This window comes from Budorcas taxicolor, chromosome 18, assembly GCF_023091745.1.
Source record: "Budorcas taxicolor isolate Tak-1 chromosome 18, Takin1.1, whole genome shotgun sequence".
Taxonomy (NCBI): Eukaryota; Metazoa; Chordata; class Mammalia; order Artiodactyla; family Bovidae; genus Budorcas; species Budorcas taxicolor.
In genome coordinates, this window is record NC_068927.1 from 63,954,511 (window position 1) to 63,977,473 (window position 22,963).

The 22,963-nt window shown below is 47.5% G+C and overlaps 1 protein-coding gene across 1 annotated transcript; it reads right to left on the reverse strand.

The window, feature by feature from the left end:
• Positions 1 to 331: 331 nt before the first annotated feature.
• Positions 332 to 18,708, reverse strand: LOC128064071 (V-set and transmembrane domain-containing protein 1-like). The gene is made up of 6 exons (XM_052656880.1): positions 18,675 to 18,708; positions 11,699 to 11,734; positions 3,589 to 3,681; positions 3,273 to 3,350; positions 3,136 to 3,167; positions 332 to 451 (listed from the first exon to the last, which is right to left on the reverse strand). The coding sequence occupies exons 1-6, from the start codon at positions 18,706 to 18,708 to the stop codon at positions 332 to 334; spliced, it is 393 nt and encodes a 130-aa protein (XP_052512840.1).
• Positions 18,709 to 22,963: the final 4,255 nt, after the last annotated feature.

Genomic DNA, 22,963 nt, shown 5'->3' on the forward strand with positions numbered 1-22,963 from the left:
GAAGATTCCCTTGGGGTAGGAAATGGCAACCTACTCCAGTATTCTTGCCTGGGAAATCCCATGGACAGAGGATCCTAGGGCTACAGTCCACGGGGTCACAAAGAGTCAACACGACTGAGCGATTAACACTTTCATACTAAAGGCGCAGTCCAAGTCTTGTGAAAACTCACCCTGTAATTTTTGAGAGGAGGGGAAGCAAGAAGAGAAAAGCAATTCTATTCTTATGAGTAAATGAGCCAAGGACACAGAGTCACCTGGATTTTCCCAAGTCCGGTCATCCCGGCCATGTTAATCCATACTCTCTTCCCAGAGAAAAGCTCTTCTCTTAGCCCTACACCTTGACCGTTGTGTAGTCGCAAGAACTCGGGGTCTCCTCGGCGGGGACAGAAGCTGCCCTGGACAGTGCGGTGGTGTTTAGCTGGGCGTAGGTCACCCCCTCGGGCTCTTCAGGCTTTGGGGAGAAGAGAGACAGGCTTGTAGAGCTGAGCTGTGCAGTAGGGTAGCCACGAGCCACACATGGCCATTCGACTTCAGACAAATGTCAACTAAATTCAAACTGAGGTCCTCAGTCTCACCAGATGCATTTCAGATGCAGCCGGAGGCTGTGACATGCATGGGACAGTACAGCTATAGACTGTTGCCCTCGTTGCAGGAAGCTCTGTTGGACAGCACGTTCTAGGATGGCTGTGCTTTCGACTCTCATAACAGGATACCAGCAATCAGTGGTAACTTGTGCTTATTAAAAATCAGTTGCAAACGTATGGTTTTCAGATTAAGACTTGCCCTCCTATATGCATACCTACTGATGACATAGTATTGTATTTTAAAAAGTATTTTTGCTGATATATAATGTATATACCATAAAATTCCCCTGGGATAAGTGTACAGTTCTATGACTTTTAGTGAATTTGTAGAACAATGCAACCATCACCACTGTACAGTGGGATAATATCCGTCACCCCCTAAAAGTTCCCTGGGCTTTTTTGCAGTTAACCCTTGCTCTCTCTGCCCTCCACCCCCACCCCAGCCATAAGCAACTGCTAATTTGCCTTTCCTGGAAATTTTATGTAAATAGAACAATTTTATATATAGTTTTTTGTATTTGACTTTTTTCACCTGTTTTTGAGGTGCAGTCACTTCTCACCTATACCTGTAACTTCTTTCTTTTACTGCTGAATAATATTCTATTGTGTGGAGGTATTCCATCACAACATGACATTATCATAATATTATAATTATCAACAATGTGCTAATCAAGGTCATTAAGCCAACACTTAAAATAGCCCAGATTTAATCACAGCATTTATTTTGTGATAAACTATGCCTTTCCATAACTTAATATTTCTATGTATCTAAGTGAATGCAAAGTACCTAAATATCGCTTTAAATGCAACAATGTTTAAATCTTTTACTAATGCTTTCTTTTTTGGCCAGTAGCTTGCAGAATCTTACTTGTCTGACCAGGTATTGAACCTAGGCCCTCGACAGTGAAAGCACCAAGTCTTAACCACTGGACCACCGAGGAATTCCCTGCTAATGCTCTTATTTAACTTGGTTTGGCTTCAAGAATGAGCCAGTGAACGTCTGTGCCCTGTGGGAAAAGGTATGAGTTTTACTTGCTATTGCTCTTAGATGTTATAATGCTCATTAATATTAAATCACAAATAAGCAGTATTTTAGGGGCTTCCCAGTGGCTCAGCAGTAAAGAATCCACCTGTAATGCAGGTGACACAGGAGACGCCAGTTCGATCCCAGGGTCTGGAAGATCCCCTGGAGGAGGAAATGACAACCCCCTCCAGTATTCTTTGCCTGGAAAATCCCATGGAGAGAGGAACCTGGTGGGCTACAGTCCATGGGGTCACAAAGAGCTGGACATGCCTGACTGGCTGAGTATGCACCCAACAGGCAGTATTTTAAACAGAAGAAATTGATGAGTGTAAATTGATTAATATGTGTTAAATGATGCTTTCATCCACCCATTTGACACTTAAAATTTGCCAGAAACACCAATAAACCCTTTACGTTTATGACATCATTAGACTCTCACAGCCTTTTAACTGGGGATTTGGATTCTCCTTAGATATAGGAGGAAAGAAGTGAAGAAGTGTTAGTCACTCAGTCATGTCCGACTCTCTGTGACCCCGTGGGCTGTAGCCCACCAGGCTCCTCTGTCTGTGGAGAGGAGTGGGTTGCCTTTCCCTTTTCTAGGGCATCTTCCTGACCCAGGGACTGAACCCGGGTCTCCTGCATTGCAGGCAGATTCTCTACCATCCCGGCCACCAGGGAAGGAAAGGTCCAAATTATGCGGGCTTGTGTCTTGCTTGCTGAATTCCTATTGGAGTATAGGGGGCTTACAGTGTGTGTTTCAGGTACACAGTGAAGTGAATCAGTTGTACATATACATGTATCCCCTCTCATGGGGGTTTTGTGATTCGTCTCAGACCACATGGTAATAAATAGTAGCCACTGGGAGCTGGAATCCAGCTACTGTGAAATTCAAAGCACCTGTTGTTTTGTTTGTTTGTTTGAGATGTAACTGATATATAACCCTCTGCAACTTTAAGGTATACTCATGTTCGTGTGGAAAAGGCAATGGCAACCCACTCCAGTGTTCTTGCCTGGAGAATCCCAGGGACGGGGGAGCCTGGTGGGCTGCCGTCCATGGAGTCGCACGGAGTCGGACACGACTGAGGTGCCTCAGCAGCAGCAGCATGGTGATGTGATACACGGATATAATGTACCCCTTGGTAACACCTCCATCCTGTCACGTAATTATCATTTCTTTGTCACGATGAGAACAATTATGACCTACCTCCTAGCATCTTTGACGTATACGATACAGTATTGCTGACTATAATCCCCAAGCTGTGCATTAGATTCCCAGAACTTATTCATCTACAAGTTGCCAGTTTGTCCCTTAAATGTCATCTTCCCAGGTCCCCTACCTGCCCACACCCCCCCCCAGCCCCTGTTAGCCTCCTATCTACTCTCTTTTAATGGGTTCCTCAGATGTTTTTAAACTCAATATCAAATGGCCGCATGAATATAACCAGCGTTTGAGCTAAGCCAAGAAGCAGACAGACCAGCCTCTGGTGGTACGTGAGCTCTTGGGTTATTCCATAGGGGAGAACTCACCGACTCAGAAATCCTTTCCAGCATGGGTACATCTGCATGTGAGTACAAGGAGACAAAACTCAGTTCTCAGACGGCAAGAGTCAGATTGCAGTCTTTCCATCCCAAGGCTCCTCGTGGTTTCACCCCGGATCACTTACCTGCCTCCTTCTGCTTGTGCACTTTGGAATGGCAGGTTCTGCGAAAGAGAAACGTGTTAGAGTATGGGATCTGGAGGTCTAGGGGAGGGGGTAGGGCTGACAGAGGCGGGGCGGGGCCTTAGAGTCGCTGATGTGCGGTGGAGTGGGAGATATCTCAGGGCGTGAGGTCTGCAAGTGTATCTACCTCTTGATGGATTCTTCCTCTGATGAATCTATTTAAAAAAAAAAACAAACAAGGAGGAATGTATCGCCCTAAAGAATCCTTCACGTTAGTCCCCTTCCTCAGAGTGTGAAACCCGTGGTGCTCTGAACTCACCTTGCTGAGTGCACCTGTAGATGAAGAAGACGGCAAGGAAGAGGAGAAAGAGGGAAAGACAGCTGAAGGTGGCCCCGAAGACGATCCTGGTGTCTGGAGGGAGAAGGACGGGGCCAGGAGTCAGGCTGGCTCCAGGAACGCACTGAGAGCTTCACAGAAGAGCTACCCGGAGCCAGACAGCCTGGCTTCAAGACTCGGAGCTGCCACTCCCCAGCTGGGCTGTCCAATCACTTGAGGGAACTTGTGCCATCTCCCTGAGCTTTGTTTTCCTGATCAAAGCAAGGACAGCAACTGTGGCTGCGTTACTGGTTGCTCGAGAGAAGGAGTGGGTCAGTGCCTACAGAGAAGGCTAGCACAGTGCCTGGCAGATGGCAAACACCCAGTAAACGTTTCCTCCCCAGGAATAATACTTATTAACTAGGAGCCATTAACACTCACAAGTGTTTTCTCATTAAAACATTTTTTTTGTATTAAAAAAATTTTTTTTTCCATGAAGCTTGCAAGAGCTTGGTTCCCCAACCAGGGACTGAACTCAGGCCTTTAACATGAAAGCCTGGGGTCCTGACGCTGGACCACCAGGGAATTCCCTGTTCTTTCTTGTCTTGACGATAAGTACACAAGGTAAGTGTGCCATCCCCATTTCATTCATACATAAACCAAGTACCTGGAATTAAACTGAGCTCCCCAGAGTCACATGGCCAGGATGGGCTTTGGATGCTGCTATGTCTAACCTTTCTGGCCAGTCTGCCCCAAGGTCGGGGTAGCTCTGTGCTGACCCCAGGTGTGGACATTCCAAGAGAAGTGACATTCTGAACCTTTTCCAGGGAAGTCATAATCTGGTGAGAAACACATTTACCCAGACTAACTGTGATGCTATGGAAGTGAAGACAAGCCCAGCAACAGACGGATCAAAGTCCAAGAATCATTTTCCCAAGGTAAGGAAGCAACCTCAGTGTCCGTCGATAGATGAACAGATAAAGAAGGTGTGGTATATGTACATATGCACTCCCGATGCCGGGGGTCTGAGTTCAATCCCCGGTCAGGGAACCAGATCCCACAAGCTGCAACTAAGATCTGGTGCAGCCAAATAAATAAATGTTTTAAAAAACAAAAATAAGCTCATAAAAACAGAGAGTAAAACAGTGATTGCTAGAGGCTTGGGGGTGGGGTACATGGGGAGAAGTTGGTCAAAGAGCACAAACAAGTTTCAGATGACTGAGGTCTGAGGATCTAACGGACAGCGTGAACCATAGTTGGTGGCACTGTAGTGTATAGTGAAATTTACTAACAGAGTAGATCTTAAGCGTTCTCACACACAAAAAAGCAAACATATGACATGAGGTGAAAGTTTCAGTTTCAGAGCAAGCCGCTCAGTTGTGCCTGACTCTTTGCGACCCCATGGGCTATACAGTCTGTGGAATTCTCCAGGCCAGAGTACTGGAGTGGGCAGCCTTTCCCTTCTCCAGGGGATCTTCCCAACCCAGGGATCGAACCCAGGTCTCCTGCACTGCAGGCGGATTCTTTACCAACTGAGCTACCAGGGAAGCCGCTATCCTGTATCAAATCATCCCATTGTACACTTTCAGTATCTGACCGCTTTATGTGTCAGTGACAGCTTCATGATACTGGTGGGGAGGGGAAGGAGGCGTGGGAAAGGGAGGTGAGGAGCGCTCCCTTGAAGAGAGCAGTGATGATGAAAAACCCTGACTCGGAAGCGCTCAGTGCAGACTCTGACTCACGGTGCCGGCTGAGGAGGTTGCAGGGATCAGGATCAATCTCTCACACGGCACCCCACCCCCACCCACCTCCCTCTGTGACAGATGCCGTCAGCGCTCCTCCGCCCGCGGTCCCCCAGATTCTTTGCCATTCTTAGGCGTGCTCAGTCATGGTTTGTCCCCCTTCCCAACGTGAGCACATTGGTGCCTTTGTTGGTGGTGGTGGTGGGGTACTGTCCAGAAAATGCCTTGGGAATCTAAGGGGCCCGGGGACACCCCTTTTCCAACAGCTGACATTTGTGGAAGCCGCGCATCCCCATGGGCTTGGAAAAGTGGGGCAGAAACACCCGTTCCTGGATGGCAGCGAAGGAACATCAGCCTCGCCTTATGCTCTCAACCCTCCCCTTGATGACCCTACAGTTTATCTCATGGTGCAGTTCGCTAGAAACGAGAAGTGAACGATTGCGAGACTGCCCACTGCCTGCTGAACTGGGTTTGCCCTGAGATGGCCACATATCGTGGCCAAATTTCACATGGACTGTTTACACATTGCCAAAATTAACTTGCAGAAGGTCTGTGATACTGATCTAAGGCATCTGACTGAGCAGTGGGATACAGCTTGACACAGGGCATGAAGTCCCCGAAAGGAAGCCTGGCCTTGTGGCAAAGTTAGGGCACGAACTCCATCATAGTCTCCGCCCAGGATTAGAGTAGAGGGTTCCTTTCCAGTAGCCTGGAGGCGCGTGTATGGAGGCTGGAGACAGCCTCTTGTTGTTGTTGTTTAGCCACTAAGTTGTGTCTGACTCTTGCAACGCCCATGGACTGTAGCCCACCAGGATCCTCTGTCCACAGGATTTCCCTGGCAGGAATACTGGAGCGGGTTGCCATTTCCTTCTCCAGAGATAGCATGTCTGTGCTTAAAGACGTCTTACTCTGTTTAGCATTGCGGTGGTGTAAATGTGAGCTCTGAGAGTGCATTTTAAGAAACAACATACAGGGACTTCTCAGGTGGGCCAGTGGCTGAGACTCAGGGCTCCCAATGCAGGGCTCTCCCGATTGGAGAGCTAAGGTCACAGTGCCGCTTGTTGTGGCCAAAAAACAGGAAATGATATACATGCCCACCATGTTGGCTATAGTAAAATAAAAGGAAAACAACAAGTGTCGGCAAGGATGTGGAGACACTGGAGCCTACATAAATTACTGACAGGCAGGTGAAATGGGCACAGTCACACTGGAAAACAGTTTGGCAGTTGCTCAAAAAGTCAAATACAAACTTGCCCTGTGTCCCAGCGGTTTTACTCCTGCGTAGTAGATACCTGACTAGGGGCTTCCCTGGTGGCCCAGATGGTGAAGAATCTGCCTGCAGTGCGGGAGACCCAGGGTCAACCCCTGGGTCGGGAAGATCCCCTGGAGTGGGAAATGACAACCCACTCCAGTACTCTTGCCTGGGGAATCCCATGGACAGAATCCCACAGCGGGCTACAGTCCATAAGGTCGCTAAGAGTCAACATGACCGAGTGACTAAGACTTTCTCCTTTCAAATACCTGACGGAAAGCAGAGGCTCAGATATACGTACACCTATATTCACGGCAGCATTACTCACGATAGCCAAAAGGTACAAACCACCCAAACATCCATCAGCTGATGAATGGATAAACAAAATGTGGTCTGTCCATATGATGGAACGTTATTCAGCCATGGAAAGAATGGAAGTACTGATACGTGTTGCAACATAGGTGAAACCTGAAGACACCGTGCTAAGTGAAAGAAGCCAGTCTCCAGACCTCAGTGTGGGGCTGCGTTTTACATGAAACGTCCACAACAGGCAAAACCATAGAGTCAGCAAACAGTTTGGCAGGGCGTGTCGGGAGAGCAGGGAGCAAAGACCGGCTGCTTAATGGAACTTCATCTGGGGAACCAGCATAGTGGTGATGGTACAGCCCTGTGAATGTGCCAAGCGCCTCTGCCTTGTAAACTTTAAAAGCGTGATCTTATGGGATGTGAATAATATACCAACTAAAAAAGAAAAGAAATGACGGAAGAGCTAAAAACACGAACGCTTCGACTTTCCATCTCCCGTTTCTGGCACTTCCAACCTCTCCGACTCTTATCAGATTTCACATCTCCCCAAGAAGCCGTGGCACGCATTGTGTTCACAGAGCCAGAGTAGCAGTCATCAGCCTGCTAATACTGAATAAAAATGTTTCGAAGACAAATACGTATTTTTCAAGGACAGGATGCCGGCCACGCCACGCACATGGGATGGAACCAGTGCCCCCTGCAATGGAAGTGCGGGGTCCCAACCCCTGGGCCACCGGAGAATTTCCAAGGATGTCTTTTTAAAAATTATTTCTATTATACTTGCACAGACTCTAATGACGACCTTGAACAATTTTGATCCTTTGGAGCAGATTACAGGAAGGTTATGAGTTGCTGAAAGAAAAAATGGTTAAGCATCTAGGTAAATTCCCTGTTTGTCCTGTGGTTAGGACTTGCAGCTTCCACTGCCAGAGGCCTGGGTTCGGTCCCTGGTCAGGGAATCCTGTGTTTGTGCTCGACTGAGCACCAAGTTGCATCCGACTCTTTGCAACCCCGAGGACTGTAGCCCACTAGGCTTCTCTGTCCTCGGAATTTCCCAGGAAAAGAATACCGGAGTGGGTTGCCATTTCCTCCTCCAGGGGACCTTCCCCACCCAGAGATTGAATCTGAGTCTCCTACATTGGCAGGTGTGTTCTTTACCACTGAGCCACCTGGGAAGCCCAGGTCGGGAGATTAAAATCCCCCAAGCTGCCTGACACAGCAAAAATGAATCCTGGATGGGTAAGCCCATTTCAGTCTAAACCTTCAGAAAGCCCTAGTTTTTATGAGAATTTCTGAGGGTAGAATCTTAGTCAATTCTTCACAGAAAACCAGTATCAGAAAAAAAAAATAATATTCACTGTTTTTTGAGAACTTGAAAGTTTTAGCAAGTCTTTGATCACACATTGTCCCAAAGTATAGGCTCCGCAGGTCCTGGTCCCATTCCCCAAACCAGTCATACCGACTCACCCTCCTTCTTCCCGAAGCTCCCCCATAGCTTTTCATCATGTAAAACAGCAGACGATGTACCTTGTGCTGTTTCATTCACCGGTGTTTTCAGAGGTGGATATAATTGGGGGAAAGAAGTCCCTTCTGATTATATTACCTGTCTTCTCAGGGGTGGGTTTGCTTTCCTTTTGGTTCCCTAGAAAACGGGAAAGAAGAAAAGGAATCACAGTGTTTGTATGAGAACCTTGGGGAGATAAACCCTCATATCCTATTTACGGACTTAGTGCCCTCTTTGAGAAGCAGAGAGGAGAATGTTTTATTTTATTTTTTTCCTGTTCTCCAGGTGCTCACTGGGTCCCCAAACCCAGGCCAGAGCAGTAGCTTAGTCTTCTTAATACTGCTGGAGCTTGGCATTATTTTAATAACAAAAATATTTATGAACGACACTACTAATTCCCCACCTTCCAATCATATCCCAGGAAAGAGCACCAACGTTTTACAGGTACTCTCTCCCATCTGGTAGATTGCCGTTTCATGTTGGCGATGGCTTGTTTTGCTGTGTGGAAGCTTTTTCGTTTGATATACTGTTGTTGTTCAGCTGCTAAGTCGTGTCCGACTCTTGGTGACCCCGTGGACTGCAACACGCCAGGCTCCCCTATCTCAGTTTGGTCAGATTCATGTCCATTGAGTCGGTGATGCTATCTAAACAGCGCATCCTCTGTCATCCCCTTCTCTTTTTGCCTTCAATCTGTCCCAGCATCAGGGTCTTTTATAATGAATTGGCTCTTTACATCAGGTAGCTAAAGTATTTATTTTTGTTAATTTTCTGTAGATAAGATCATATCTGCAAAGCTTCCTTTTCAATTTGAATGCCTTTTTTTTTTTTTTCTGTCTTGCCCAGTTGTTCCAAAGAGGACCTCCAGTATTACACTGAATTGAAGTGGTGGGCATCTTTGTCTTATTCCTGATATCAGAGGAAAAGCTTTCAACTTTTCACCATTAAGTATGACCTTATCTGTGGGCTTGTTATATTGGCCTTTATTGTGTTGAAGTATGTTCCTTCTACACCCAATTTATTGAGAGTTTTTATATTGAAATGATCTCTTTTATAAAAATTGTTTACATATAAGATGGACATATGACTTTTATCTTTCCTTCTATTAATGTGTGTATCACACTTATCGACTTGTATAGTGAACCATCATTGGGTACAAAGGAGACATCTCACTTGATCATGGTGTGTGAGTCTTTTAATGCAGTGTTAAAATTGATTTGCCAACGTTTTGTTGAGAACTTTCACATCTGCATTCATCAGGGATATAGGTCTATAGTTTTCCCTCAGTGTCCTTATCTGGCTCTGACATAAAGGGCATGCTGGCCTTGTAAAATGAGCACAGGAGTGTTCCTTCCTCTGCACTTTTTAGGAAGAGGCTGGGAAAGACTGGTGTTATTTCTGCCTTAAATGTTCGGTGGAATTCACCAGTGAAGCCAACCGGACCCAGGCTTTTACTTGTCAGGAGGTTTTGATTGCTGGTTCAATCTCTTGATCTGTTATTGATCTGTTCCAGTTTCCCGCTCCTCCATACTTCAGCTTGGTTTGTAAACATCCACAAACGTTCTCCCGTCTGTAGATACCACCGTGTCTGCGTTCTCCCAGACGACGGCCAAGAGGGGCTGGAATCAGGTCACAGTCTCCTGCGGTTCCACGGCTGGTGCTGAGGCCTGTCTGCCCACTATCCAATGCCCAGGCGGGTGAGGCTCCTCCTGGCCCTTTGGTGTCTGGTGGTGAATCCCACAGCTCCCACGAGGCACTTTTGCTCACGAATGGGTGCCAAATTTTAGTTTTTGGTACAAACATAAGGGATGGCAGACCTCCCTCATGGTGCAGTGGGTAAGAATCCGCCTGCCAATGCAGGGGACACGGGTTCGATCCCCGGTCCAGGAAGACTCCACGTGCTGTGGAGCAGCTAACCCCGAGAGTCACAACTGCTGAGCCCATGAGCTGCAACCACTGACGCTCTTGCATGTTCAGCCCGTACTCTGCTACAAGAGAGGCCCCCACGATGAGAAGCCTGCACACCGCAGCCAAGGATAGCCCCCGTTCACCCCAACTGAAGAAAGCCTGTGTGCAGCAGCAAAGACCCAGCACAGCCAAAAATCAATTGATTGACTATTAAAAAAAAAAATCACAGGCTCAACATGGAATCATTTGTGTAGACTGTGCTAGGGCTCAATACCTAGTCTAATTGAAGCTTTGAACCCCATGCCCATAAATGTTGTCTTGAATAGTCAGTCGGGAATTTTTAGCTCAGCACCAGTGAAGTCACCTGTCACAGGGCCCCCTCCTTCCCCCAGAGGACCACCGGTTAATCTGCACGCAAACCCCTTTCTGTACTCCATCGGTGATGGTGGTGTTCAGTCACGACGTGCGAAGTCACTTCAGTTGTGTCAAGCTCTTTGCAACCCGGTGGACTGTAGCCTGCCAGGCTCCTCTGTCTCTGGGATTTCCCAGGCAAGAATACTGGAGTGGGCTGCCACTTCCTCCTCCAGGGGATAGCAAAGCACAATTTGCAGTTATGCTCTGGGATGGGGAAGGCAGCTTCTCAGCAGCAGGTTTCTTCCGTCCATTTTACAGTGAGGTGCCCGGGGTCAGTGACGCCACCTGTACAAAGGCGCTGGCTCTCTGACTGCACCCAGGGATCTTATGGCTGGAGGGAGCTCTGTGCTATGTTTGCCAAACAAGACTAACCTATTTGAGAAATAAAGAGGGGCATTGTCCGAGGTGAAGGTCAGAGAGAAAATATGCCCAGACCACCTGTCGAGGAGCCTGTGGCCGCCTTAGGCGGGTTAGCAGCTTAGTCATGTCCGACTCCTTGTGGCCCCATGGACTGCAGCCCGCCAGGCTCCTCTGCCCATGGGGTTCTCCAGGAAAGAACACTGGAGCGGGTTGCCATGCCCTCTTCCAGGGGCTCTTCCTGACCCAGGTATCGGACCTGCATCTTCTGCCTTGGAAGGCGGCTTCTTTACCATCTGAGCCGCCAGGGAAGCCCCGGCTCCAGGTGAGTGAGGAGGAATTCAGCCACCTTCCTGCTGAGCTCTGCCCTCTATTGTACCCTGTGACTTCCCCAGCATGAATGTCCCATTCCGGGCATCCCAGTGGCACATGAGGGTCACGTTGCTGCCGCGTGCAACCTCTGAGCTGGGCAAGGCCTGGAGGAGGGGTTTGGGAAGTTTCTCTGGAAAGAATTTGGAGTTAGACCCTTCATCTTGGTGACCACCAAAACCCTCCTAGAATTCAGAGGATGAAAGGGAAAAAGGTCATGAAACTCGGCGTGCGGGAACAGAGTCTAGGTGGGAGATGACTCACCGTTATTTTCCTCGTCTTCATTGCCCAGACAAAGCCCTGGAAGAGAAACACTCATGAGAGATGAATTGTATGCTTGTCTTTTTCTTTTTGATCGAAGCATGGTCGATTTGGTGTGTTAGTTTTCAGCATACAGAAGAGTGATTCAGTTACGTATCTAGATTGCAGGTACACATCTGGACATGAGACTGACTCGGGATCTGGCCCTTGTTTCCGCTCAATGGTGGGCGCAAAACCCGAGCCCCCAAGCTTCACCAGCCAGCAGGGACGTGGGAGCCTGGCGGTGGGCGGAGCCCGCGTTCGCTCTGGCGGCGACGGCTGCACCGACAGGCAGGGACCTGGTTTCCGGGTGGTCGGGGGATAGGGGGCGTCCCCAGGTCTCGCGGCCTCTTTTTAGTCCCTCTCTCCTCTGCTTTTAGTCCAAAGTCATCTCAGCTCCGTTATCAGCCAGCCTCCTGCTCCAGCGGTGATTCCCATTCTTCCTTTCTTTCTTTGTTTTTAAATAAGCTCACGATTGCCTTAGATTCACTTTTCATCATGAAACCTTACTGAGGAGTAGGTGAAAATTGACGGAGGGGTTCTCTGTTTTTGACAAATAAGATTGTATTAATGTGTACATGTGATGACTGGATGCACGTATGTATTGTGCAATGACCACCACCATGAAGCTAATTAACAAATAAGTCAGCTCACATAGTTACCTTGTGTGTGTGTGCAGGGGCGGGGAGAATGTTTAAGATCCATTCTCTGAGCCGATTTCAACATTAATAACTATCGTCACCATGCGGGTCATTAGATCCTCAGAATTTATCTTTCTTTTTTTAAAAAATATCTATTTATTTTCTATTTGTTTATTTGGCTGTGCTAGGTCTTAGTTGCAGCATATGGGATCTAATTCCATGACCAGAGATCAAACCCGGGCCCCCTGGACTGGGACCATGGAGGCTTAGCCACTGGGCCACCAAGAAAGTCCTATCTTTCTTAATAAAGGACCACAGCTGACATAGGCAAAGAACTGGCTACAGTGGAGACACCTGCCACTAAGGAGAAGAGACACACTGGCGTGTAGGGTAGCTTGAAAAAAGCAAAGGATAAAAGGAAAGGGCCTTGAAGTCTTCCTAGAATTCTGAGGTAGGGAGCTGTAGGCAACACAAGTAAGCATATTTATCTGGAAATAATTGCAGTGAATAACTGCCAATCAGTGAGAATCTGATGGACTCTTCACATATGTCAGCCATGTACCCACTTATATTATCTAGCGGGTCCTTTACAACAACTGACATTCACCATCCAGCTACCCTCTCTGCCTGACTCAGCCAGGCATCATCCATTTAACATTTAGTATGGGCTCTGGAGAATGAAATAGCAACCTGCTCTTGTATCCTTGCCTGGAGAATCTCACGGACAGAGGAACCTGGAAGGCTGCAGTCCACAGGGTTGCAGAGTCAGACATGACTGAGCTCGAACAGCAACAATGGACTTTAAATACACCACGTGGAGAGCTGCTCAACTTCCAAGCTAGAAAGGGAGGAGGAGGGCGGCACTAGAATCTATAGTTCCCCAGAGAAGAGGAAAAATTACTTTGATGTTGTGACATTGGGTCTTTGTCCCTGTCCAGGTACAGAGCTCCCCAAACTCTTGAAATTCCCTGAGTGCTGTGAGAGGTCAAAGTGTCTTTTGTTATGTTAAAATAACTTTTGGAAAAGTCTCTAGGTAACCTAAGGATGGTTGCTGGTTGCCAGGGAAACAACCAAGTGATTAAAGGGTTGGAACTGTCAGTCTTACCCACCCCCTACCCCCAATCCCACCCCCAACCCCGACCTCCAGGAAGGGAAGAAGGGCTGGGGATTACCAATTGCCAGTGATTCAATCAATCACGCCTATGTCGACTAAAGAAATACGCTCAACCTAAAAGCTGAGAGTTATGTTTTGTTCATCAGATATTCTTAGGACTTCAAGCCCAGGAGGCAGCATCTCAAGTAACCTTGAGAGAACTGCTGGGGGCTGTGGTGTGGGAAGGATATATATGAGTTTTGCAACAAAGGGCAGGAGGTCAGAACAAAACGTTACTGTTAAAAAAAGAAAATCAGATGTCTCCAGTTAAAGAATTTAGAGCTTTTCTCAGTATGGGAAGATGCAAGCGTCTGGACTCACAGCAGTTGTCCCTTTGATATGGACCTCAGCTGTCTGCAGCCAGTATCCCTGTTTTCTCATCCCTGAGTTCCCTCGGGGCTCACCGTGGGGAGTGGCTGCAGTCTGATGGCTGCTGGGTGGCAGGTGTTCTCTCCTTTCTGAGTTCCCTCGGGGCTCACCCTCAAGTGTCTTCAGTCACTGATGGCGGCAACATCCATTGTTTACTGATACGGCAGGAAATATCCCATTTCTCATCTATGTAGTGAAGCTTCCATAGAAACTCAAAAGCATGGGTTCAGAGAGCTTCCATGTTGGACACGTGGAGGCTTTTCGAGCATGATGTGCTCAGAAGCCCTTTTCCCCATCCTTGGCTCTGTGCACCTCTTTCATTTGGCTGTTCCTGACTTAAATCCTTCTATGTACTGTGCCTAGTCATTCATTTGTGTCCAGCTCTTTGTGACCCCATGGACTGTAGCCCACCAGGCTCCTCTGTCCTTGAGATTCTCTAGGCAAGAATACTGGAGTGAGTTGCCATGCCCCTCCGGGGCATCTTCCCAACCCAGGGATCAAACCCAGGTCTCCCACATTGCAGGTGGATTCTTTACCATCTGAGCCACCAGGGAAGCCCAAGAACACTGGAGTGAGTAGCCTAACCCTTCTCCAGGGGAGCTTTCTGACCCAGGAATCGAACTGGGGTCTCCTGCACTGGAGGCAGATTCTTTACCTGCTGAGCTACCCAGGAAGCCCAAATTCTTCTATAATAAATCAGTAATCTAGTGAGTAAAATGTTTCTCTGAGTTCCATGTTCTCACAGATTTGAGTTCTAGCAAACTGATGGACCCAAGGAGGGGTTCGTTAGAACCTTCCATCTGTAGCCAGTCGGACAGAAACACAGGTGGCCACCAGGTCTCGTGACTGGCCCCTGAAGTGGGAGGGAGGTCATCTTCTAGGATGGAGCCCTTAATCTGTGGGGTCTGACGGTATCTCCAGGTAGTTCATGTCACGATGGAGGTGAACTGCAGGACAAACAGCTGGGTCAGCGGCTTGGTGGTGTGAAGAACCACCCCCTCCACATTCACACACATCGGAACTGGGTGCAGAGTCCTCGCTGACGTCTGAGAAGTAAAACACTGCCTGCCACGTCAGTAAACAAATGGTGTCACCACCATCAGTAATTGCACACAGTGAGCTGGTGAGCTCTGAGGCAACGCAGGAAGCAGAGAACGCCTGCCATCCAGCAGCCAGCAGCCTGCAGCCACTGCCCACGGCGAGCCCCGAGGGAGCTCAGGATGGGGAAACCCAGGATGCTGGCCCCGGACAGCTGAGGCGTGCATCCAGGAGTGATTTCAGTCAGCCCAGGCTCTTGTGTCTTCCCATACACAGAAAAGCGCTAAATTCCTTAGTTTGAGATATCTGGTTTTCTTTGATTAGTAGTAGTATTTCGATGTTCAGACCACCTGTCCTTCGTTGCAAAATTCCTATCCTTCCTGGCTCCTCCCTCGCCTCCTTGAATCAGTTCTTTCAGAATTACGTGTGATGCTGTCTCTGGGGCTGGAAGTCCTAAGAGTATCCACTGAATAACACACAACTCTCAGCTTTTATGTTGTGCAATTTTTTTTCAGCTGACAGTTTACACAAGGTGCTATGGGAGTCGGCTGAAACCCTAACCCAATATGACTGATGTCCTCATAGGAAGTTGGAAGGACAGGCACTGTTGTGTGCCGGGTTGCCAAGACGCTATTCCCCAAGTACAAGCCATGAGCCTGGCCACCCTACCTATTACCCTCGACCAGCTGAACAGAATATATCTCTCAAAACCCAGAAGGCACAAGCCAGCCTGTTGGCCATAAGATCCCGGTTTAAATTAGAGTACCAGCTTCAGTGCAACGACCCTTGCCGCCAAGGGGTAATTGAGGATCCTGCCTTGGTTCATTGGACCTGAGCAAGTTCAGCAAATGTCTATCCCAGCTTCATGCCCATGCCCAGAGCCTGCTCTCAGGAGCTCTGCTTGAAGCTTCATGCCCATGCCCAGAGCCTGCTCTCAGGAGCTCTGCTTGGAGCTTCATGCCCATGCCCAGAGCCTGCTCTCAGGAGCTCTGCTTGGGATTGGACCCCTGCTCCTCTGTATTATGTTTTCAAAACTGACAGAGATAGGAAAGAAAAACTGATCCAGGAAGGAAAGTTGGATTGAACATTTAACATCTCATATTAATTCTGGCAATGATGACTGTATGTACTGTTGTTTAAATGAATCTATTAATCATTAAAAAAATAATAATAATAAGAGGTTGGGAAGAGACCTGGAGACAGAACATGCAGAGGGAAGGTGGCCATGTGACTATGTGAGGATCTACAAGCCGAAGGGTGCTAAGGATTCCGAGTCATCTCCCAGCCAGAGTCGAGGAGGGAGGTGTGGAACAGACCCTCCCTCGGAGCCCCGAGGAGGAATCAACCCTGCCGACACCCTGGTTTTGGACCTCTGGCCTCCAGAATGGTGGAGAATAGATGTCTTAAGCCACCTGATTTGCTGTTGTCTGTTCCATTACTTCATGGGAAATAGATGGGGAAACAGTGTCAGACTTTATTTTTTGGGGCTCCAAAATCACTGCAGATGGTGACTGCAGCCATGAAATTAAAAGACGCTTACTCCTTGGTAGAAAAGTTATGACCAACCTAGATAGCATATTCAAAAGCAGAGACATTACCTTCCGACTAAGATCCGTCTAGTCAAGGCTATAGTTTTTCCTGTGGTCACGTATGGATGTGAGAGTTGGACTGTGAAGAAGGCTGAGGGCCGAAGAATTGATGCTTTTGAAGTGTGGTGTTGGAGAAGACTCTTGAGAGTCCCTTGGACTGCAAGGAGATCCAACCAGTCCATTCTGAAGGAGATCAGCCCTGGGATTTCTTTGGAAGGAATGATGCTAAAGCTGAAACTCCAGTACTTTGGCCACCTCATGTGAAGACTTGACTCATTGGAAAAGACTCTGTTGCTGGGAGGGATTGGGGGCAGGAGGAGAAGTGGACGACAGAGGATGAGTTGGCTGGATGGCATCATGGACTCGATGGACGTGAGTTTGGGTGAACTCCGGGAGTTGGTGATGGACAGGGAGGCCTGGCATGCTGCGATTCATGGGGTCACAAAGAGTCGGACACGACTGAGTAACTGAACTGAACTGAACTGTTTCGGCAGCCCAAGGAAATAAGTGTAGAGAGGATGAGGTCTGTCTCTTGACTCCCCCATTTATTCTGTCCTGCAACTGGAGGTTTGGGGTATGGTGACGGGCAGCCGCCTCTCACGCTCGCGTGCGTGCGTGTGTGTGTGTGTGTGTGTGTGTGTGTGTGTGTGTGGGATGAGAGTGACCTCAAAGGGAAGGGCTCAGCCCAGAAGAAGGAGGAAGGAACCCGGGGGTGGGAAGACGGCAGAGGGCAAGCCCTGAGGTCCTCCACGCTGCCCCCCTCCTGAATCCGGCTCCACTCACAAAGGAGGAACTGGGGACTCAGTCGGGTGGGGCTGCCTTTCCAAAGTCTGGAGAGACCAGGCCAAGATTATAGTCTAGGGCTTCCTTCCTACAAGCTGAGGTCTGCTTGATCACCTTATGTTCAAGTTGAACATCAGCTTAAAATCAAGCTCAGGATACGGGTGGTCAGGAAATGTTCTTATCCACTGCTCCCTGCCTTTGTATCATGAAGTGAAGTATAATTTGCTCAGTCATGCCTGACTCTTTGTGACCCCATGGACTATAGCCCGCCAGGCTCCTCTGTCCATGGGATTCTCCAGGCAAGAATACTAGAAGGGGTGGCCATTCTCTTCTCCAGGGGATCTTCCCAACCCAGGGATCGAATCTGAGTCTCCTGCATTGCAGGTGGGGTCTTTACCATCTGAGGCACCAGCGAAGCCCCACCTTAGTGTCATAGGGAAAAACAAATCTGACTCCATATCAGATCTGTTTCCTTTACTTAAACCTTTGTATTCTGTTGTTTTTTCTACAAGTTAAGCATTAAAGGGATGTTGCCTGCACACTTAAAGCATACTTACTGGCTCTTCCCCATGAACCCTGCTTCTCATGCCTGAGTCTTGAGCTAGAATACCTTTGCTTAAGCTCACCGGAAATATCCTGACCAGGCCCACCTGCAAATGGCTGCAGGAAAGAAGAAATTTAAAAAAAAAAAAAAGAAAAAAGAAAAAAAAATTAAAAAAAAAAGAAGAAATTAGCACATCCCTTCTGGATTCTGGCCAGAAGTGTGAAATATTTGCAACAATTTGTTGCCTTTTTTATTTCACCTTCTCACTTCCCCCTCTTTGTTTTATGTAAGGAGCATCCAGACCCTCGGCAAGATGGTTCTTTGGGACATTAGTCCACCGTCTTCTTGGTCCGCTGGTGCTATTTTTTTCTCCAACAACTCGTCTTTCAAGTTACTGGCCCATCATGCAGTGAGCAGTACAAGCCTGGACTCAGTAATAACATGTCTTTTCTGCACCCCTTGTTCATAACCAAACTCACAGACTTTCACACCCTGTAGACCCTGCCTCCCATATGCCAATGGGACATTCAAGGCAAGATGGTGGTATGTAGATGATACAGACATGGAGGTCCCACTTGAGCTGTGCATTACTGAGCCAAGTATGCTGAGGCTGTTACCACATGTCTCTGCTTCCTCGTCCCTTATGTGCAGGTGCCAAAACCAGGGCATGCAGATACCACAGCCCGCAGAACTCTGACAGGTCGCTTGTACCCAGTAAACGGAAGCCATCATTTCTGTGCTTGCCACGTTCCCCAAGGTAATCTCCACTACCCAGTGAATATTCTCACCCTCAAACCCATCTGTCCCAGCCCCGGAGACTCACCGAGGCAAAGCAGGGACAGGAATTCCGTGATCATGGTGTCCCTTCTGTCCGGACCAAGATCCCGCCTTCAGTTCTGCAGTTCAAAGGAAGACTTGGGACTGGACAATCACAGCCCCCCCTCGCCCTCTCGGTCCCGGGGATGTGTGGCCAGAGGTTTTGCCCTGGCCCTTGGCTCCTCCACCATCTGGTGTACAGTTTCCTTCTCGCAGCTGACTCAGGAAGCCAGAAGCCACCAACGACAGCATCCTCCTCGTAAATCTAGTGTGTCTGGCTCCGCCCACCCTGAGATCCCTCCTATCCTGTCTGAAGTCCGGCCCAAGACGTTTTTCTTTAAAATAGTTCGTCTTTTCAGAGAAGGAAGAATACCCTGTGAGATCCTCTCTAAGTGGACTCTAAAAAGAAATGATACAAATGAATTTACAAAACAGAAAGAGATTCACAGGCTTAGAGAATGAACTTACGGTGGTGGGGGGCTGGGGAAAGGATGAGGGGAAGGGATAGTTAGGGAACTGGGGATGAGCACGTACACCCTGCTGTATTTTAAATGGATAACCAATGAGGTCCTACTGTAGAGCACGGCGAGCTCTGCTCAGTGTTATATGGGAACTTGGGAGAGAATGAATACATGTATATGTACAGCTGAGTCCCTTCACTGTTCACCTGAAACTATCACAACATTGTTAATCGGCTCTACCCCAACAAACTAAAGAGCTTTAAAAAAAAAAAACAACTTGTCTTTTAAATAGCTTTAATTCTTAAATTGAAGTATAAATGCCTTATATTAGTTTCAGGTGTACCACATAGTGATTCGGTAGAGAAGGAAATGGCAGCCCACTCCAGTACTCTTGCCTGGAAAATCCCATGGACTGAGAAGCCTGGTAGGCTACAGTCCATGGGGTCGCAAAGAGTCGGACACAACTGAGCGACTTTCCTTTCCTTTCCTTTCCTATACTCTGTTAAAACTTACTACTGGAAAGAAAAAAAAAAAAAAACTTACTACTGGGGCTTCCAGTGGTAAAGAATCTGCCTTCCAATGCAGGATACATAGGTCCCATCCCTGGTAAGGGAATTAAGATCCCACATGGGGCAACCAAGCCTGCTGGTCTCAACTGGAGAATCCGTGTGCCACAATTAGAGATGCCCGTGTACTTCAATAAAGACCCAGCCGTCTAAATAAATAGATTTTCTTAAAGTTTCTACAAGATAGGGCTTCCTTGGTGGCTCAGTGGTAAAGAATCCACCTGCCAATGCAAGGACGTGGGTTCAGTCCCTGGTCTGGGAAGACGCCACATGCCAGTGTACCACAGCTACTGAGCCCATGGACCCAACTACTGAAGCCTGTGCACCCTGGAGCCTGTGGTGCACAATGAGAGAAGCCCTCCCACCATCACTAGCAGGGAGCCCCCGCTCTCTGCAGCTAGAGAAACCCCAGGCAGCAACGGAGACCCAGCACAGCCAAAAACGAACAAATAAATAAATCTTAAAAAAATGTTATGACAAGATAATGGCTATATCCCCTATGCTCTACAGTGTATCCTATTGCTTATCTGTTATACTCATGTCCGACTCTCTGTGACCCCACGGACTGTAGCCCGCCAGGCTCCTCTGTCCATGGGATTCTCCAGGCAGGAATACTGGAGGGGGTTGCCGTGCCCTCCTCCCGGGGATCTTCCCGACTCAGGGATCGAACACATATCTCCGGCGTCTCCTGCACTGCAGGCAGGTTCTTTACCACTGAGCCACCTGGGAAGCCCATATTTATATATATATATATATATAACTGCTATCTTATTTGGTCACTGACCTATTCAATCTAAAGTGTTTCATGCCCACGAATATTTCCCCACAACATAGTTATAAGTTGTTTCCCCAACATGATTTATTTTTTATTTTTGGTTCTTTTATTAGTTTATACATTATCATACCGTCTTCAAACACTGAGATTTAATTTTTACTTTCCACAGTTCAGTTCAGTCACTCAGTCGTGACCAACTCTTTGTGACCCCATAAATCACAGCACGCCAGACCTCCTTGTCCATCACCAACTCCCGGAGTTCACCCAAACTCATGTCCATCGAGTCGGTGATGCCATCCAGCCATCTCATCCTCTGTCGTCCACTTCTCCTCCTGCTCCCAATCCCTCCCAGCATCAGAGTGTTTTCCAATGAGTCAGCTCTTCGCATGAGGTGGCCAAAGTATTGGAGTTTCAGCTTTAGCATCATTCCCTCCAAAGAAATCCCAGGGCTGATCTCCTTCAGAATGGACTGGTTGGATCTCCTTGCAGTCCAAGGGACTCTCAAGAGTCTTCTCCAACACCACACTTCAAAAGCATCAATTCTTCGGTGCTCAGCCTTCTTCACAGTCCAACTTTCACATCCATACATGACCACTGGAAAAACCACAGCCTTGACTAGACAGACCTTAGTTGGCAAAGTAATGTCTCTGCTTTTGAATATACTATCTAGGTTGGTCATAACTTTCCTTCCAAGGAGTAAGCGTCTTTTAATTTCATGGCTGCAGTCACCATCTGCAGTGATTTTGGAGCCCCCCAAAATAAAATCTGACGCTGTTTCCACTCTTTCTCCATCTATTTGCCATGAAGTGATGGAACCAAATGCCATGATCTTCATTTTCTGAAAACCAACTTTTTCACTCTCCTCTTTCACTTTCATCAAGAGGCTTTTTAGTTCTTCTTCACTTTCTGCCATAAGGGTGGTGTCATCTGGATATCTGAGGTTGTTGGTATTTCTCCCGGCAATCTTGATTCCAGTTTGTGCTTCTTCTAGCCTAGCGTTTCTCACGATGTACTCTGCATTTAAGTTAAATAAGCAGGGTGACAATATACAGCCTTGACGTACTCCTTTTCCTATTTGGAACCAGTCTGTTGTTCCATGTCCAGTTCTAACTGTTGCTTCCTGACCTGCATACAGGTGTCTCAAGAGGCAGGTCAGGTGGTCTGGTATTCCCATCTCTTCCAGAATTTTCCACAATTTATTGTGATCCACACAGTCAAAGGCTTTGGCATAGTCAATAAAGCAGAAATAGATGTGTTTCTGGAAATCTCCTGCTTTTTCCATGATCCAGCGGATGTTGGCCATTTGATCTCTGGTTCCTCTGCTTTTTCTAAAACCAGCTTGAACATCTGGAAGTTCACGGTTCACCTATTGCTGAAGCCTGACTTGGAGAATTTTGAGCTTTACTTTACTAGCGTGTGAGATGAGTGCAATTGTGCAGTAGTTTGAGCATTCTTTGGCATTGCCTATCTTTGGGATTGAAATGAAAACTGACTTTTCCAGTCCTGTGTCCACTGCTGAGTTTTCCAAATTTGCTGGCTTATTGAGTGCAGCACTTTCACAGCATCATCTTTCAGGATTTGAAACAGCTCCACTGGAATGCCATCACCTCCACTAGCTTTGTTCATAGTGATGCTTTCTAAGGCCCACTTGACTTCACATTCCAGGATGTCTGGCTCTAGATGAGTGATCACACCATCGTGATTATCTTGGTCGTGAAGATATTTTTTTGTACAGTTCTTCTGTGTATTCTTGCCACCTCTTCTTAATATCTTCTGCTTCTGTTAGGTCCAGACTATTTCTGTCCTTTATCGAGCCCATCTTTGCATGAAATGTTCCCTTGGTATCTCTAATTTTCTTGAAGAGATCTTGAGTCTTTCCCATTCTGTTGTTTTCCTCTATTTCTTTGCACTGATCGCTGAGGAAGGCTTTCTTATCTCTCCTTGCTATTCTCTGGAACTCTGCATTCAGATGCTTATATCTTTCCTTTTCTCCTTTGCTTTTCACTTCTCTTCTTTTCACAGCTATTCGTAAGGCCTCCCCAGACAGCCATTTTGCTTTTTTGCATTTCTTTTCCATGGGGATGGTCTTGATCCCTGTCTCCTGTACAATGTCACGAACCTTTGTCCATAGTTCATCAGGCACTCTATCTATCAGATCTAGGCCCTTAAATCTATTTCTCACTTCCACTGTATAATCATCAGGGATTTGATTTAGGTCATACCTGAATGGTCTAGTGGTTTCCCCTACTTTCTTCAATTTAAGTCTGAATTTGGCAATAAGGAGTTCATGATCTGAGCCACAGTCAGCTCCTGGTCTTGTTTTTGCTGACTGTATAGAGCTTCTCCATCTTTGGCTGCAAAGAATATACTCAATCTGATTTCAGTGTTGACCATCTGGTGATGTCCATGTGTAGAGTCTTCTCTTGTCTTGTTGTAAGAGGGTGTTTGCTCTGGCTGTGATGGACTGTGCAGAACTGTGGCCGAGAGGAGCTAC

Bases quoted from the DNA above. Each gene is read 5' to 3' on its own strand.
- LOC128064071 (XM_052656880.1), bottom strand. From the start codon at position 18,708: ATGATCACGGAATTCCTGTCCCTGCTTTGCCTCG. The intron at 3,351-3,588 runs GTGAGTTCAGAG...CCCCTCCCCTAG, and splicing joins CTACAGGTGCACTCAGCAAG to ACCTCCAGATCCCATACTCT. The intron at 452-3,135 runs GTGAGTTCTCCC...TTCTCCCCAAAG, and splicing joins TGGAAAGGATTTCTGAGTCG to CCTGAAGAGCCCGAGGGGGT.